General features: G+C 38.6%; 4 protein-coding genes across 5 annotated transcripts; 3 read left to right on the plus strand and 1 right to left on the minus strand.

Moving 5' to 3' along the window:
• The first annotated feature begins 423 nt into the window (after nt 1-423).
• Prosbeta6 (Proteasome beta6 subunit) lies at nt 424-1271 on the plus strand. Its single transcript, XM_053759009.2, has one exon. It carries the CDS (start codon nt 531-533, stop codon nt 1227-1229), a length of 699 nt encoding a protein of 232 aa, XP_053614984.1. The 5' UTR covers nt 424-530; the 3' UTR covers nt 1230-1271.
• A 330-nt stretch (nt 1272-1601) lies between these two features.
• On the minus strand, nt 1602-5119 carry gry (gryzun). Its single transcript, XM_053759001.2, has one exon. It carries the CDS (start codon nt 4922-4924, stop codon nt 1616-1618), a length of 3309 nt encoding a protein of 1102 aa, XP_053614976.1. The 5' UTR covers nt 4925-5119; the 3' UTR covers nt 1602-1615.
• A 578-nt stretch (nt 5120-5697) lies between these two features.
• Nucleotides 5698-7015, plus strand: LOC128677858 (uncharacterized protein). The gene has a single exon (XM_053759008.2). It carries the CDS (start codon nt 5861-5863, stop codon nt 6731-6733), a length of 873 nt encoding a protein of 290 aa, XP_053614983.1. The 5' UTR covers nt 5698-5860; the 3' UTR covers nt 6734-7015.
• Nucleotides 7016-8708: 1693 nt separating this feature from the next.
• On the plus strand, nt 8709-17721 carry LOC128677856 (uncharacterized protein). 2 transcript variants are annotated; one of them, XM_053759005.1, is made up of 7 exons: nt 8709-9099; nt 10632-10870; nt 11399-11542; nt 12086-12297; nt 13217-13377; nt 14574-14776; nt 15782-17721. In XM_053759005.1, exons 1-7 carry the CDS (start codon nt 8890-8892, stop codon nt 15807-15809), a joined length of 1197 nt encoding a protein of 398 aa, XP_053614980.1. In that variant the 5' UTR covers nt 8709-8889; the 3' UTR covers nt 15810-17721. The 2 variants fall into 2 exon arrangements, with proteins under 2 accessions (XP_053614980.1, XP_053614981.1); XM_053759006.2 differs by lacking the exon at nt 11399-11542 and having other exon boundaries at nt 8711-9099.
• The last annotated feature ends 29 nt before the right edge of the window (nt 17722-17750 follow it).

The following is a 17750-nucleotide window of genomic DNA, read 5'->3' on the forward strand; positions in this document are numbered from 1 at the left end:
TCTATTTATGTATCGTTATGGCATTTTGAAATAACGAAACGTAGACTACTATTTTCTCGCGATCAACGCCGTAAAGGCCATAGATTTAAAAAGGGGGCGTGCGTTGCGTGCGTGTCACGTAAAAACTTTTTTTAAAATAGTTTATTTCCATTGCGTTAATCAAAAACGGTTTTTATTCAATAGTATTATGAGCTTATTATATATACTTATCTATTATATACACTTATCTCATTGTAATATTTAAGCATATTTTGTAATATTAAGCAGATTAAAACGTAACAACGTAGTGTTCAAGACTTATGAACCAGCTATGCGTTTAAGTCATAATGTACATAGTCCTGCCTAAAAATAAATTGGCTGCATATTGTGAACGTCATTATGCTTTTAAAATTTTAAAAATATACAATTACTTTGTCACCGTCACCGACGGCAAAATAACAAACAAACGAAATCAAAAAGAATTTGTGCATGTCATTCATTCGTTTCTAAAACTTGTTTTTAAATTACTTTAAAATAATACTTATTTCAAGATGATGAGCGTAAATGAAAACTTTCCCGAGTATGCCGTCCCTGGAGCCAAGCAGGTGCGTTTCGAGCCATACGCAGACAACGGTGGAAGTATTGTGGCCATCGCCGGTGATGACTATGCAGTGATCGGAGCCGACACACGACTCAGCACCGGCTTCTCTATTTACACGAGGGAACAGAGGAAGCTGTTCAAATTGTCCGAGAGCACTGTGCTGGGAGCAACAGGTTGCTGGTGCGATACCCTCACTTTGACCAGATTGTTGCAGGCGCGTATGCAAATGTACTCACACGAGCATAATAAGACCATGTCGACGCCTGCCGTCGCGCAAATGCTATCCACAATGTTGTATTACAAACGTTTCTTCCCATATTACGTGTCAAATGTGTTGGCTGGTCTAGATGCTGATGGAAAAGGCTGTGTTTACAGCTATGATCCCATCGGGCACTGCGAGCGTTCGAACTACAGGGCAGGAGGCTCCGCAGGCGCCCAGCTGCAGCCTCTGCTGGACAATCAGATTGGTTTAAAGAACATGCAGAATGTCACGGAAGCTCCCCTGCCCAGGGAGAAAGCTCTGGCGCTGCTGAAGGATGTCTTCATTAGTGCTGCTGAAAGAGACATCTACACAGGCGACAGTATCTTCATCCTTGTCATCACAGCAAATGGCATCCAGGAGGAGAAGTTTGAACTGCGTAAAGATTAATCTCTATTTGGTACCATGAATAAATATTTTCTAATTAAGTTATTATGCTGTTTTCATTCATAAATATAGAATCCACACCATGTTATTGTCACACACAGATTCTGGGAACAGCTGCTTCTCATTAGTACAATAACTATAATTTACTAGTTGCCCTAATATGTCTAAAGAGCACATAGTTTCAATAAGTAGGTACAATATAAAAAGGATAGAAATTGTGTTTATTATTTGCGTGACAAACTACAGACTGGTGTCAATAAAAATATAATAACAAATAATGAATTTATTGATATTTATAATAATTACAAAGTAACTAGTAGTGTAACTTACAACTTTGTTCACAGATATTTACAATATTCTCAATGAAACAGGATAACACATGATACAATTCATTTATTGTACTTAGGCATAACAAATATATTCTGTGGAAAGATTTTCTCAAACATTTCTTTGACTACTTCTTGACAAGAATTGTCTCCGATGACTGTGGCTTTTAACCGTGGAGGAGTGGTGTTGCCAGCTACCAGTGGGTGGATGTTGTAGTTCAGCTCCACTCTCTCCTTTGGAGGCACAGTTACGGACAGTTTCTTATAACCAGAAAACATGTAGGCATCACTGCCTTCCACAGTGAGACTCAGTCGGACTGGGGTTGTGGATTTTCCAATCAACGTACACTTCAGAGCCACTGATGTCTGGAGTTCCACGACCTCTGGGTAATGGACTTCTACTGCTATAGGACATTCTTCTATTGGCAGCCCCGACAAAGCTGTGCTGCTCATGACACAGTGGCTGGTGTTACTCTTCCGCCTCCAAGTTATATTGTACAGACCGACTCTAGTTGGGGTGTCTTTGGGTTTGTACTTGGCCTTTATGCAAATTGCATCGGAGGCTACATTCTTCTCTGCTACTTCTAGATTGCTGATGCAGGACGACTTATTATCATCAGCATGACTAAAGCAATCTACTACTTCCAGGTCCGTATTAACTATTAACAACTCCCAAGGGCTTAAAATTTTAATTTGAGGCATAACTATAAAAGGATCATCAACAAAACATTTTGTGATTGGCTTGAAATTCATAGCAACAAAATCAGTAAGGACTTCAAAAGGTTTTATGACAGTTATTTTGGTTGTAAAGTCTTTGACACATTCCAACTTGGAGATTTCAGGGAGGTTTATGGTATAAGACACTTTTATTTGAACAGTGGTGGTCGCGGTTCTGTTTGTCTTCATATAGAACAAACCGCTGTGACTAGCACCCTGGGTTATGGTTCCTATAGGCAGCTGGATTGGTTGTGACTGAGCTTCACCTTCTTTGAGACTCAGCTCTGTGACTGTTTCAGGGTTTGGGTTGTCAGGAGAGCTCAATAAAGAGAGAGCTATCTTCATGTTGTATACTCCACTTTCCTCTTCATTAGTGATTGTAAAAGTTGTGGGAAACCACTCCCCCTGGAGAGCTGGACTCAAGTTTGATATAGCTAGAGACAATTTACATTCTCTTGACGTTAGACTAGCCACCGTCAAAGGCACTATACAATCAAATTCATAATCAGCTTTAGGGCTCAGTATGAAATGTAGCAACTCTGGATGTACAGTGGCATCTAATGTTTTAACATCCTCAGTTTTAAAATTCATAAGTATCCTCCTTCTCCTTTCAGACTCCAACATGAAAGAAACAGTTTTGATATGAAGCTCAGAGCCACTATCATGAGGATTAGATTTGAATTTACATAGAAACCTTTTCACTTTGCCACCTTCTAGTGACATGGAGTGATTCCCATCTACTGTTATTGGTATCTCCAATGTTTCTGAGGGACTTGTCACTGTGATAAAAATTTTGACTGACTCAAGAACAGTCTCAAATGCCAGCCTTACATACAGCTCCACCTCCACCATCTCTTCCATCCGATATTGCTGCTGCTTGAACTTTGGCTTGACTTCAAGGAAACTGGAAATATTTGACATGTCCACTGTAACAGACAGAGGCTCTTTGTCTACGACACTTTGCCAAGCTTCAAGTGCTTTGGTCTGAGATGATGCAGGCAAGTCTGGTTCTGGACCAGGAATATTACAATTGAGAATGGCCATGATATTCTTGAATATCCTATCCTTATCTTTGTTTGGCACTTGAATGTGTTTTGATAATGCTTCTACTGACAGTTGAATGTAGTCTTGTATTTTTGCTGACAAATAGGCACACTGCAATGCTCTATTCAGCACATGAGAAGCAAGGAACCACCACTTCTCCTTGCGGTAATCCCACAACATGTGTGTCAGTAGAGTGAGGGCCTTGCCATAGTCTGCTGAATAATAATATTCATTAGCCATCTCAACCACCAACTGTTTGCGCATTCGAGGAGAGTGGAATGTTTTGAATTGGGAAATAGCACAGCCTAGAAAACTGATAATCATAGCAGAATGATTGAAAATTCTTTCATTGTATTGTAGAGCGGTCACTGCAGCTTGTTCCTTTTGGGGATCATGGGGGTCTGCACTGAGGCGGCCTGGTCTCCAGGGTCGTTGACCGTAGTACTCCACTGTTCCTTCAAGGGGATTAGGCCCTGGAGGATATTGTAAGGCTTCATTGCACACTGACCTCATTGCCTGTCTCCTCTTTACAGTGAACTGTGCTGCATGCTGGTAATAGAATCCTGGGTGCTGGGACTGGATGGCGGGCAGGCCAGCCCGGATTGCTTCATCAAACAATTCTCCAAAGGCACTGTATTGTCTTGCGATCCAGGCATATTGTTCAAATAAAAGATCTGTAGATCCAATTCTGTTTCTATACCTCTCAATATGATTCTTCAATTGTGCTATAGCATCTCGAGGAAGGTTGAGAGCAAACAATAATTTGCACAATTTATAATTGATGTACCCAGCAACTGTCCTCACCTCATGGGTGTTGGTGTCAACTGTGCGAGTTTCCAACAGATTTGTATATGCATGCATGTAGTGCTTATGAGCTGTGCTCAGATCCTGTTTTAACTCATTGAGGAAGCCCAGCTTGAACTGATGCCTCACAAATAAATACTGGTGTGTGGTCTTGTTGAGGTGATCTCTATGCTGCTTTATAGTTTTAGTTTCATGGTGATAATAATTTTGAGCAATGTCATAAAAAGCATTTTCTAAACATACTATGTAACCCATTAAGTGATCACTGTGGGGAAGAACAAACAATGATTTGGATTGGATCTCACAAGCAGAGCAGAGAGCCTGCGCCCGTTCAGCCCCCAGCATGTACTCCGAGGGGGGAGGGGACTGTCCATTCTGGATCACCACCACGGCGACGCGGGTAGCGTGTCCCTCGACAGCTGCGCGAATAGATTGGACTTTAGACGCGCATTCTATAATTTTCTCGTTCCACTGTGGATCATTCCACTCCATATCATAGAAAATTACTACAACGGCGGGAATTAGTGACACTCGCTTTGGAATCCAGTTCTTTTTGAGAATGCCCTTCGGTATGTACCATTCGTAGGAGTTCCTCTTGGGCTTCACTACGGGAAATTCGAAGGTATTGTTGATTAACTTGAAGCGAACGCTGGCGCGGTCTGCGCGGCGGTTGTTGGAGAAGGAGTCCCATATCTCGCGGTGCACGGCGTTGTTGACGGCGTCTAGACCCGACAGCCCGATCAAGGCGAGGGGCTTCAAGATAATTTCGGGCGGAAACTCGGTGTAGTCACTCGGCTGTGTCGCCATCGCCACTGCAGTACTCCTACGAGCAACCGACACACAGTAAAAATATTAAACTTTGATTGTCATAATACTAATCCCGGCCAGCTCGAGACATTTTTCTATATTATTACGAATTATATCTTTCCTTACTCCCCCATCACAATTATCTTCGATTCAACCACACACAGCACAGCCAGACAGACAGAATGAGAAATGTCAAATTAGAATTTTCGCATACCTATATGTTTCATTTTACAAAAATATTACTTAATAAGATGTGGTCGATATCGGACAAAATCAAAAGAGCAGTTTTTGGCTCATTATTAGTCAATTACATAATAAGCCTCTGTGAGTCAATTCACAGAGGCTTATTACTTTCCAATATTTCTTTCACAAAAGGTAGTCATTCACAAGTACTTAAAATTTTAAACGTGAAATTGCTGCTTAGAATGGAATAACAAATACGCGTTGCGGATTTTGACATTACGTTTATAAATTACAAAATACAATCCGTATTTGATTGATTTTGTGTGTATTGTACTATAATGATAAAATAACCTGTGTTGTGTTAAAAATAAATTGTAATACAAATAGAAAGAAAGAAAGAAAGAAATCAATCAAATCACGTGTACATACATTTTAAATAAAATTTCTGCATCATCCGGTCGTTATGAATCGCTTTTATTTTCGATTACCAGATTTTCGAACGAAACATGACAACAAACAAGGTTTAGTTGTTGATTTGATTTTGTTTGCCATTGCCATTGGCCATTGCCCTATTGCCACAAAGAAAAAAAAAAGGATATCGACGATGTGTCACCGTCTGTCAAAAATGTTTGCGTGAATCGTGAACTTAGGTAGGTACCTACCTATTTGTTGTTTCACAAATATTTAATTATGAAATTTGATAAAATATAAATATTCTCTATCGTTTTGTTTGATTAAATTTGTAATAAGAAAATGTCGACTTCACAAGCCCTAGCGTCACTGACGGCAACCTACACAGATTCTGAGGGCGAGGAAGACATCGTGGAGGATGAGCAGACGCCAGAGAAAGAGGAGCCAAAAGCCGCCCAGTCCGCTCCAGTCAGCCCCAGCAAGGCGGAAGAAGTAAGCAAGCCAGCGTCTGCTCCTGTTTCTCCAAAAAGACGATTGGTTTCTTATGTGGATGACACAGTCGTTTCCGACGATGAGGAACCACTGTCTCCCACACCTGAAAACCAGGATGACATGCGGCGATTATCGATGGAGACAGACACGGACGAGGCCGTGCCGCGGTCTGACCCCGATGACTCGCAGGACGGCGTGGCCATCCCGCCCGAGCCCCCCGGGAAGTGCCCCAAAGAATTACAAGATGCAATAGCAAAACACTACAACCGTATGATAAGTGAAGGATTTGATATGAATAGGATAATACAAGACAAAAAGAACTTTAGAAATCCAAGTATATATGAAAAACTTATCCAGTTTTGTGACATTAATGAGCTGGACACTAATTACCCACCTGAAATATATGATCCACTGAAATGGGGGAAAGAATCGTACTATGATGAGTTAGCTAGAGTACAGAAGGTTGAAATGGACAGGAGAGAAAAAGAGCGGAAAGAGAAATTGTCAAAGATAGACTTTGTGACAGGAGTGGTGAAGAAACCGGAAAGTGATGATGAAAAGAAACGGAAATCGAAATGGGACCAGGCAGCCCCCAATGTGGGGTCCAAGCCTGCCATCAAGCAGCCGGGGCTGGTGCAGCAGCCGCTCACCACTAATGTTACAGGCACTAAAGGTACAATTATTTCTGCATTCGGCTCATTACCAAAAAAACCTAAAATATGACTATAATTTCCTCCGGGACTGGCAAAAGGATGTTGTTCTTACAGTCAGAGAGGTGGCACATATGTTGTTAATCAGTATCTGGACTGCTTATAAGAGATATTGTTTATATGACAGCAATTTGTAGATAAGTAAGAATAATGTAAATAGAATTTAATAAGTTTTGGTAAGCATACAACTCTCCTGTCTGTGTCTACCTTGTGCTTCTATCAGATAATGATTTAGGTGGCCTAAATCATCTGATAGGTCTTCATTTTTTAATACAATAAATGGTTCAAAAGCTGTTGTTATTATTTGTCTTAAACCAAATAAGTACAAATAGGTATATTAGGTTGAAGCACAAAACTTTTATTTTTTTTCTATTATTATGAGTATATTATAATATTATAGTTCTATGCTTCAACTTATTCCAAGCTTTAGTCCATTTCGTCATAACTAGTGTATGATCATTCAAAGTAAAGAATTTATATAATTTCATATTCCAATTTATTTTAATAAAAAGTAAACAAAATTATTATATTATAAAGATTTTGTAACAATTTTTCAATATTCAAACACATCTGTTTAATTAATGTGTTATAAGACAAATAAAAATTAATGTGTTAAAAGACAAAAGTTAGGATGTACATGGTCTACACGTGCGTGTGTGCGTACAGTCGACCGCACGTCAAGTCGCGCATGGATCACCTTGCAGCCATCGTAATAACGACGAATTTGGTACCTAGCTTGGTATATGAAAATTTTGTAGGACCTAATTATTTGAAAATCTGGCAGTAAAAGTCAGTGTGACAAACTAATAAATCCGATTCACTAGTGTATGACTGAGTGACCACATTAATACATGCTATACCGATACAGTACAATTGAAGAATTTGATTCACAGATAGGTATAAGAAAATTACATTGATGATTGAAAATTACAGTGTTTGTTTGATTGAACATGTTCTATTTGAAACTCATGGATTTAGTAAGTACTTCGTAGTACCTACTAATTCCATGTTGAAGCTAAATATAGATAGAACATGTACTCCCATGGAATAGGACATATTACGCAAAGCTCAGCACAGATGTCGCTAGGTACAACTAAGGTACACAAACATTGCCAATGGAGTCAAAAAGCGCCAATTTCCAATATTATTGCAGATTTACGACCAAATATACCTTCTACGCAATCGTGGTGCGAGTTTAAAGGAAAAAGGAAGGATTTAGTGGATTATCCTGAAAATAATTACACTATTTTAGGTTATGTTCTGCATTATTTGGTCAACTGTGGTCATAAACTGAGATAAACTTTATTTTGACTGAAGATCTTACCTGTATGAAGTCCATATTTTAATAAGTCTTCACGTGAGAAGTGTTCCGAGCTTTTTTTCGACCATTTACTGGCTTGAAAATTTTACAGCGTGAGGCGTATCCCATAGTTTTCGAAGTTTTTTATCTTATGGAAAACGATTTTTCCCAATATTTCGGCACCTGAATATGCTACATTGTTATATATTTTCACAAACGAATGCTTACATAAAGAAAGGATTAATAAAATACTCGTTTAATCGACATAGTAAAAGGCGGAACCTAACCTTTCGTGTACCTAACATATAGTGCTGTACTGGGATAAATGTGCAGTATTACTCCCTATTAGTAGGTACTCCGGAGTACCTACTAATTCTATGGGTACCCGTACAACGGAGTTCAGAGATTACAGATTTTTTTAATGGACTGAAAATATATTTTTTAAGTTTAAGTCATACACTGAAATTTATTTTCAAGTCCGTCCGACACAGACAGTATAAGGTATGATTTCGTTCAATGAGTTTCGATTTACCCTACCTATATTTCAGAGCTTTAACATTATCACTTTTCACCTATAAAAATATCACTTTCACCTTTTTGAAGGTTGAATTCAAATTAAGCGCTCGATTCACATAAAGTACTTCACTTCACTAGGGTTCATTGAGCTGTGGAAGGGACGGGAGGGAGGGGTCATATATAAACACAACAAACCTTTGTCGATTGTTGTCGATTACTAAGTAGGTACTCGATATTTTCGCAGATATTCTTTGTTTTCTTGTTTATGTCAAGTTTGTGTATTGTTTTTACTGGTATAGATAGAAGTTTCTGCAAATTTAGTGTTTTTTTTTAAATAATTTAGTGATTGTGCAATGGCTGAAACTCCAGGAAGTGAGCCTGTTCCGTCGTCTAGCGAGCCCCAGATTGTGGTCGCTAGCGACGTGAAGGAGGATGACGAGGGGCCAGCGCCTAAAAAGCGGAGGATCTCAGACAAAGACTTGTCTGACAAGCTCGAGCACAGGCTGGGAGGCATACTGTGCTGCGCAGTTTGTCTGGACCTGCCTCTAGCGGCCGTGTATCAGGTATTTTAAAACAGCTGATAGCGATTGTGCTGGTCAGCTGTTTTACAAAATATTATTTGTAAATTACGTAATGGAATCGAGCTCTCGAGAGCGCTTGTGCAATGACAAAGTGCGTCGTGGGGACGCCTACACGGCACGCTTTATCATTATCGTTTAATTTACTACGTAGTTTCATAAACTGGGCGTCATTATCGTGTATCTCATGTTATGTATTGCAGTATGATAATTTTACGTTACAATCAGAAAACTATAAAATGTGTGACTGTCGTGCTTGTGGCTAATGTTAGGCACATTTTTATTTTTCGTATTTTGTATTGTTGCTCTCTCAATATGTAAAATGCCTGACATATTGTTTAGTCTTTCCATTGTGAACATACAGGTGTATTAAGCAGTAAGATAATCTGTGATATTGTATAATTAGTATCTATACATATTGTGTATGTTATAGTCAGTAAATAGTGTATATACTTAACTGGTGTAACATTTCATTTGAATAAAGAAATGTTGAGAGTTATAGTTCTTTCTTTATTCAATATCCCACACAATCCTATCCCATAAAATTACAAATCCTACAGATACATTGAGATATATATTAGTTAACAAAATTTTGAATCAATTTCTCTATTGAAACAACATTACATTACTGCATTTTAAAGAAAAAGTAAACCTTCAGTAAACCCATTACTACATTCTGGCCATTCACCACAAACCACTCCTATGGCCCACTAATTTTATTACAATAAATCCATTGGTATAACATAAACCCAACTTAGTGCTGCAGGTGCATGTAGTTCTATATAAATTAAGGATATGATGCAAGCTGTCAGCAGATTTTTTATTTTTATGGCTACATCATTTTCTCACCAAATGCTTACATATTGCCTAAATTACTAACAAATGAAACAAGTTTAAAACCAATAGTATTTTCTGAGTTATTACAATGCAAAAAGAATCTCAAAAATTGCACCAAACACAGTATTGTTAAATTTGGTTTGTTTTCTGTTGCAGCAGTATTTATATGTAGTCTGTTACAGGAGCCACGGCAATGAGGGGCAGAGGTAGACCACCCATCGCACTCATTTAAACATTACCATTTATTAGTGCCCTTAAACTAGCCATAATTTGTACCAAACACAAAATGTTTATATTAAAAATTAAAGTGATATACATTGTCTATTGAAATTAAATGGTACCACATAAACTAACAGGCCACTTGTGGGTAAATGTAGTCTCATGGATACCTACTGTTTCAAATTATTATTAAATAAGAGTCTTGTGTATACTCACAGCCAGATAAAATGTTATTTAATTACCAATACCTGTGTATTTTCTAATTTCCAGTGTTGGTGTTAAATAAGAATAATTTAATAGCAGGAAAATCTGGCTGTCTGTATATCCAAGAAGCCATTATGTGGTATTATTTTCCATAGCAATAAATGTAGATTTGCAAAAGTTTGAGGGCAACACCGTTCATAATCGACCCATCAATTTGACACGCCACTTCGAGATCTAACCGAAAATTTCGATTTCAGTGTAGCAACGGGCACTTAATGTGCGCCCCTTGCTTCACGCACTTGCTCGCGGACGCGCGTCTGCGCGACGAGGCGGCCACCTGCCCCAACTGCCGCGTCGAGATATCCAAGAACTCGGCCTCGAGGAACTTGGCTGTGGAGAAGACGGTGTCAGAGCTGCCATCGGAGTGCAAGTTTTGCACTAAAGTCTTCCCGAGACATTCGCTTCAGCATCATGAGACTGAGATCTGTGAGGAGCGGTGAGCAAAGTTTATTTGTTATATTTATGTGATTAGATCTTGATCTTGATCTTTGACAATATGGTGTTTCCCATGTGGAAATTACGCAGGTGGGCCATAAAGATAAGTTCTAAGACTTAAGACTAAGAAGTAATAACAGTAAAAAATTCTACTACTATGAAAACTTGTGAAGATCCTACATGCTAGCGATATACATAATATCTTCTGAATGAGCCAGAGTAAACGAACTCTAGTATACTTTCTCGTGGGTTCGAATCCTATGGGAAGCTTTGCATAGTAAGCGCAGAACAGATTCTTGAGAACGCCTAACGATTCGTACGTCCGCTTCGTGTCTTACCGGCCGGTATCCAGTATGAAAGCGGTACCCTGTGTCCTTCTCATCCGTACTCCAAAATCCGTATGCAAAATTTCTATAAATATAGCGTCAGAGTTATCAAACTCATTAGTTCGGTTAGGATCCCAGAGGTTGTAAGGGTCGGTTAGTCCAGCAACAGTAACTGGAAATCTAAGCCGTGGTTGCTCCCGCAGGCGTTACAAATTCGCCCAAACGGTAGTGGAGTCGAAGCGTAGCTACGTAGCTAGTTTGGTTCGCATCGTGTGGGAGCTGTGCGCGCTTCTACTGGCCACCCTGCAGCCGCGCGTGTCGCCCCTCAAGCGGCCGCGGACCACCAGGTGATGTCACTAACGTAGCGTAGTGCTAGCTAACGGTGCGATGCGAACCAAACTCGCTTGAAAGGTTTTTGGGAGGGTAGAGTGGCAGAAGTACTCGTATTCCATATTTCCAGGCGTTTCTATCAACCATTTCACAACAAATCATGTGTTAAACACCTATTGCCTATTCCCTTCCTCATTTTTCACTTGATTCGCGCTGAAAATGACGTGATTTGCCCAACGCTGAAGATTTTAGTACTATCTTCTTTTGTGCCTAAAAGAACTGCTTCTCTCGCTCTGCCCAAGATTAGGGTTACCTAAAAGTGTATGTATATTTAATTATAATAATGTCGAATACTTCTAATAATAGAAACTAGCTAGTCGTAGCTAAAATGTTGGTTGTTATAATAGGTACGTGAGTTTTTTCTCTGATCATTAAACAATATCTAGTTGTGTTTGTGTTAAAGTTATTTCATTTACTTCATAAATTGACAGAAAGTGTAGTTCTTCCAAGGTTTTAGCAATAGTCGGCTCTGATGGAGACGTGTATGTGTTTCCCCGCAGACTGACAGAGTGCAAGTACTCGTGTATAGGGTGCGGCTGGCGTGGGCCGGCGCACGAGGCGCACGCGCACGAGGCGGCGTGCACACATCCGCACAAGTCCGCGGCCGACGTGCTGGCCGTGCTGGCGGCCGCGCAGCGTCGTGCTGCAGAGAGCGCCGCGCCCTACGGCCTCATATGGGACCTGCTATCCTACGAGAAGATCACCTTCACTGGTCAGTCTAATTAATCCGTACTAATCCTACTAATATTATAAAAGCGAAAGTTTGTGAGGATGTATGTGTTTCTATTTCGAGCAAAATCTACTGGACCCATTGTTATGAAATTTGGTACACGTGTAGAATATAATCTGGAGTAACACATGGATACTTTTTATCCCGAAATTCCCACGGGGGCGAAACGCAGTTAGTATTATAAATGCAAAAGTCTCTTACACTAAACAGGTGGTAGACTGATTTTGATGAAAATTTGTATCCATGCAGCTTAAGACTCCCATTCAAACGTAGGCTACTTATTTTTCAAAAATCAACGTACACTGGGGCTGTCAGAAGTAATTATTCTCAAAAATACGTTGACGAATTCGAAAAAAAAACAGTTTTAAATTCAATATGAACCACGTTCAGATAAGAGAGACTATGTCTCTCAATCAGAAATGTGCGAAAGAAATAGAAAAACAATCTTAGTCTTATCAGTTCATCATTACATTGAACAGCACTTAATGGCCCAAGCATGGTGCAGTATCCTCATAACATATGTAATTGATTTATGACATTATTACGTACGTTTTGTACATTTAACTTATAATTTTGTGTGACAATTTTCAATAATTTTATTGGAAATACAGTTTTTATTTTATTTATTCATTCAAATTTTGTCATTTTTAATAATAATATATGTATAAGACCTATATTTGTTAATTGACGTCCTTGGAAAAAAGGCTGCGGTGAAGTTTGTTGCGCCGCTTCTTATTCACCGGCGCTTTGGAAGCCGGCAGTAGACTTGACGTCAATAAGTGATGTATATCATTCTAAATTAAATAAAGAATGTTGAATTTGAATCACCACATCACCGATATTGTCTTCTTCATCATCGATTATATCGGGACTAACTAAATAATATTTGTTTTTTTTCCAGACCTCCAACTGAAGCCGTACCGCACGGAGGAGTCTGTCCACAGGCTATACTTCGAGAGCTCCCGGTTCTCGGCGTTCACCCACCAATGGGTGGTGAAGGCGTTCGTCAACAAGAACCAGGGCGACCCCACGCAGTCCGCCTCAAGGGAAATCACTTATCAGGTAGGGATAGTACGTCTATAGAAAAACTTTGTGGCGTGGGGTTCCGACCTAGATAAGTCACATATTCTTAGTTGCATGTCGTACGAGGCAACTAAGGGACACATAGCCCTTTGAAAGCTGATAGGCAAAAATAGCAATCCCACGGAGGGTTAACGTCTGACAAACGGCAGGTTATAAACATAACAAAAGCCTAATTTACAAAATTGTAGGTATTGAATTTTAACGTGAACCCTGGGTTTCGTGGCGTCACGGCAGCGAAAGTATTCGGGAACACGCAAAGATTTTTATTTTAATTCTTTTTTAAGTAATAGACAATCATCGTTGTATTTTTTTTAGTACCGAAGACACGTGATTTAGGTAGAACTGTTTTTTTTTGTATTATAAATATTCAAAGCCCTTGAAAGTTGTTTACAATGAATAGCATAGTGTATGTTACTAAGTCTAGCTAATCTGCAGCATTCGTGATTCACGACGACCTGCTCCACTTTCTCATGTATCTCCAAGGCTTATCGCGAAAGTTTATTGTTCTTTTATTTACTTCATAGGAAGGAGTTTTTTGATGTTTAGAAAATAAATAAATGTTACTCATTAACTAGATATATTACTCATTAACTAGATATAAGTTGCGAGTCTCTAGTTATTCTATTTATTTTACAGTATCTGTCAAATGCCTATTCGAGGTTTAACGAAGAAATCTTACATTGTATTAAAAAAGTGAGTTATGCGACTAATATCAATCGCTGATCTCGGTATAATATTGTTCTCAATAAAATGTTTTTAAGTAGTAAGTAAAAGTATGTATTTTGTATATTGTAACGTATAGCTGTAATATAATAATAAATCCAAATTAGGTTTTCGGTAAATAAAACAATGAATGTCGTTTTTTTAGCTAACAATCAATATTGAAAATCTACTTTTATGAAAATCGCGTCTAGCGTGATGTTCTAACAGAGTCAAGTTTGCAGGGCGGCACGCTTGATGCGGTTTTGTACCTTTGGAATCAACATTTTCTACTTCTAAAAAAAATAAGTTTTAGCTTGTCGCTATCAACATCGTGATGTTTTCAATATTTTTTACAAGATTTTTTTGTCCCGTCGTAATCAAATATTTTTGTCACTGAATAAAGTAAAATCTCAATGACGACAATATAATCTTGCGAAAAGTAAATCGAGTAAAGGTAAAATGTAATTTTCTAGTTAATCCTGAAAAGTAAGACGCTCTGCCCGCAAGCGCTGCAGTGGATGTGGCTGCAAGGCCCGTACGGCGAGACGCGCGTGCGCGCGCGCGTGTGCGCGCACGTGTTCCGGGACGACGCCAGCGCGGCGCCGGCGCTGCCGCTGCCGCTCGCCGACCGCGCCGACACCAACCGGCTGCTCTCCAACAAGGCCGTGCACTTCAGGTCACATACAGCGAAATATTTCAAAAATATGTGTTTTCGTTCTATACACGGTGATTTTTCATTCGTTCTGGAGCCGAAGACCACTTCATAAGTATCATTAGTATGACCCATTTAGCTAGTCAAAATAAAAATTCGGACACAAACATTTTTGACTTAAACTCGAAGTGAGATCAATAGTGAAATTTTATTTATGGTAGCAACACACACAAAACGTTCTAATACGCATGAACCCCCTGTGTGTCCCGCGCATTCTCCTTCGCAGCCGACGTGTGCCTGTTTAGTTTCATTCGCAAGTTGTCGCGTGCGCTCCCGTCTTTGCGCTTAGATTCCAAATTGATCGAAAGAAAGTATTGACATTCAAATACGGAATAAGTACTTCGAGATGGTTCGACTTCATTCCACTTCTTACTTCCCCAATCGGATAGAACGCGATGGTCGTTTTTTTGTGGAAAACGTAAAAACAAAAAACTTTTACAAAAAAACGTAAGTAAACAATTAAATGATGTGACTGAAAGTGATAAGAAGTGATAAAAATACATTAAATAGAATTACTTCTAATCAAACGTGCAAGATTGTGTACCTATCCATGTAGTGAATGGTAGACACTTTGAACAGCTGTTGCGCTACAGAGGTTTAATTTTTATTTTATTGGTACCTACTAATTTAATACTAATTACTACTAACCTAACCCTGTTAAAGTACCTATGAAGGGAAATTTTGAGCGAATTGATTCATTTGCCGCAAGAGTACCTACCCTGTACCTACGAGTTCATCGCGCGGGGACACGCTGCAGTTTTGCTTTTGATAAGACGGGTTAGACGCGCGTGTCTCTATGTGTAATAATTTGTGCAACTTTTTTATCTTATGACGTATACATATTTGGATAACATATATGGATAGATGATTTCCTTTTCCGTAACGAATGAAAAATCACCGTGTATAAGATTTTGACACTAATTTATTCGTTGATAAATGACTTATCACAAAACATCATATTTGTTACAGACTTATCATGTTTCTGGCTTCGAAGTGATGTGGCAGCGGGCGCCTGGCGACCAACTTACTGAGGTCCGCGACGCGAGGCCGGCCATCGAGACGCACATTGGTTTGGAATATCGTGATAACTCTGACATCTTGGACGTCTTTGTGACTAACCACTGAGGTTCATATAGCTTTACAAAACCTAGCAGTTTTAGAAATAAAGTCAACTCGAGCTAACAGGCTTGATGTCTAATTAGGTGGCGCTAATGTATTGGGAACTATACTATTGGTATATGGTCACCGTATATAGAACTTTCTGTTAAATATTAAATTTGCGATACGCCTTTTCTAATTCTTTTTCCAAGAACTTTGCATATAACGCATGACTATCAGCGCCATCTATCGCCAACATTGTAATAGGTGCCATATGCGCCGCCATTCTCGATAATAAGTTGTACTTAAGTTTGAACATGATCCATTATGATCTCGCTCGATAGCCAAGTCTCGGCGTCACGGCTGCCAAAGATATTTTGCTAGAGATGCTAAGAAAAAAAAAAACACCATTGCAAAGTCACAGTTGGGATGTTGATGTCTTACTTTGAGTCTATTGATGCCCTCGTCTGAAATAAATAAATCCTTGTAACTACGTCTTTGAAATGATTTATTGAGATTACAGAATGTTACTGCTAAATTGAAAATAAAGAACCGAACCGAAGACCGAAGAGTTAAATTTGGAGAATTTCCTATTTTAATGTCATCGTTATATTACATATTTTAAATGAGGGTCTCACTGGTCTTCAGGTATAATAACATTGCCGCATCCCAAGTTATTTCGCCATGGTTTTCCATAGGACATAGCTAGGAATAACATTGCATGTAATAATGCAGAGCTGATCCACAACCAAAATGAGTACAAATGTTATTAAAAAATTGTGTAAATAGTTTTTGGAATATGACATGGATGAAATTTTATCTTTATAACAACAGCTAAATAAGGTTATTAATTTTAATAACTTGTTTTAGAATAATATAGCGATATTGCTAATATAGTTTAAATCTTTTGTATTTTTAGGTCGCTATGCAGGTCCATGCCATGCCATGCAGAGGAAACATGCCTACACTAGGCATGTTTTGTGTGATACACTAGGCGTGTTTTCTCGTAGTGAAGGAGAAATTAGTCTGTTGACAGTTTTACTTCTATTAATGCCTTATTTAGCTGGAAGTAGTTAAGTCAACGGGAAAAAAATATATTACGAATCGGTGTGTATTTCATTTCATGACTTGAATATTATATTTTGAAATTAATAGTGTTTATTAAGATTAATATATTTTTAATGAAACTGATTTTCATTTGCAACTCTCCCAAAATATTTAAGCACCAAGGCAATACTCTGGGAACACTAATTTATCATAATAAATAGTCCTATTATCGTATCTCCTTTACGATTTGGTTGGACTTTTATACCTTAGCTGAATTGGGGAATTATTAAAGCGTAATTAAGCTAGGTCCACCTGCCTAAAACTATTGACTTGACACAGATATGAGATTCCATATTATTGTGGTCAGAGGATGGAAGTCGAAGGTTGTTGTTGATACCTAATGCCCTAGCAAACACCCAGTACTCAAGTCGCAAAATAGTTCAGCAATGAGAACTAGTGTTATTTTAGAGAAAATATCACTTATTTAACAATGACATTATGATATTGTGTTATCTCAGTGGGAGCCTTGGATTCGACAATATTAGAGTGACTATATCTAGAGAGTTGTCTATCGAAATCATGTTAGAAATGATGACAAATTATATAATTTAATTTACATTATAGCATGTTTGTGTGGGTCTTATGATTATGATTGTTTTACCGCAATATACAAGTGAGTTGTGCCCTTATTTTGAAATTAGTAAAATATTTTGGTATTTGATAAGCTTTACTTCGGGATTTAATAATAAAGAAGTTTACTGAAATCTGCATTTTTTAATTAACTATATAATAT

Source organism: Plodia interpunctella, chromosome 18, assembly GCF_027563975.2.
Source record: "Plodia interpunctella isolate USDA-ARS_2022_Savannah chromosome 18, ilPloInte3.2, whole genome shotgun sequence".
Lineage (NCBI taxonomy): Eukaryota > Metazoa > Arthropoda > Insecta > Lepidoptera > Pyralidae > Plodia > Plodia interpunctella.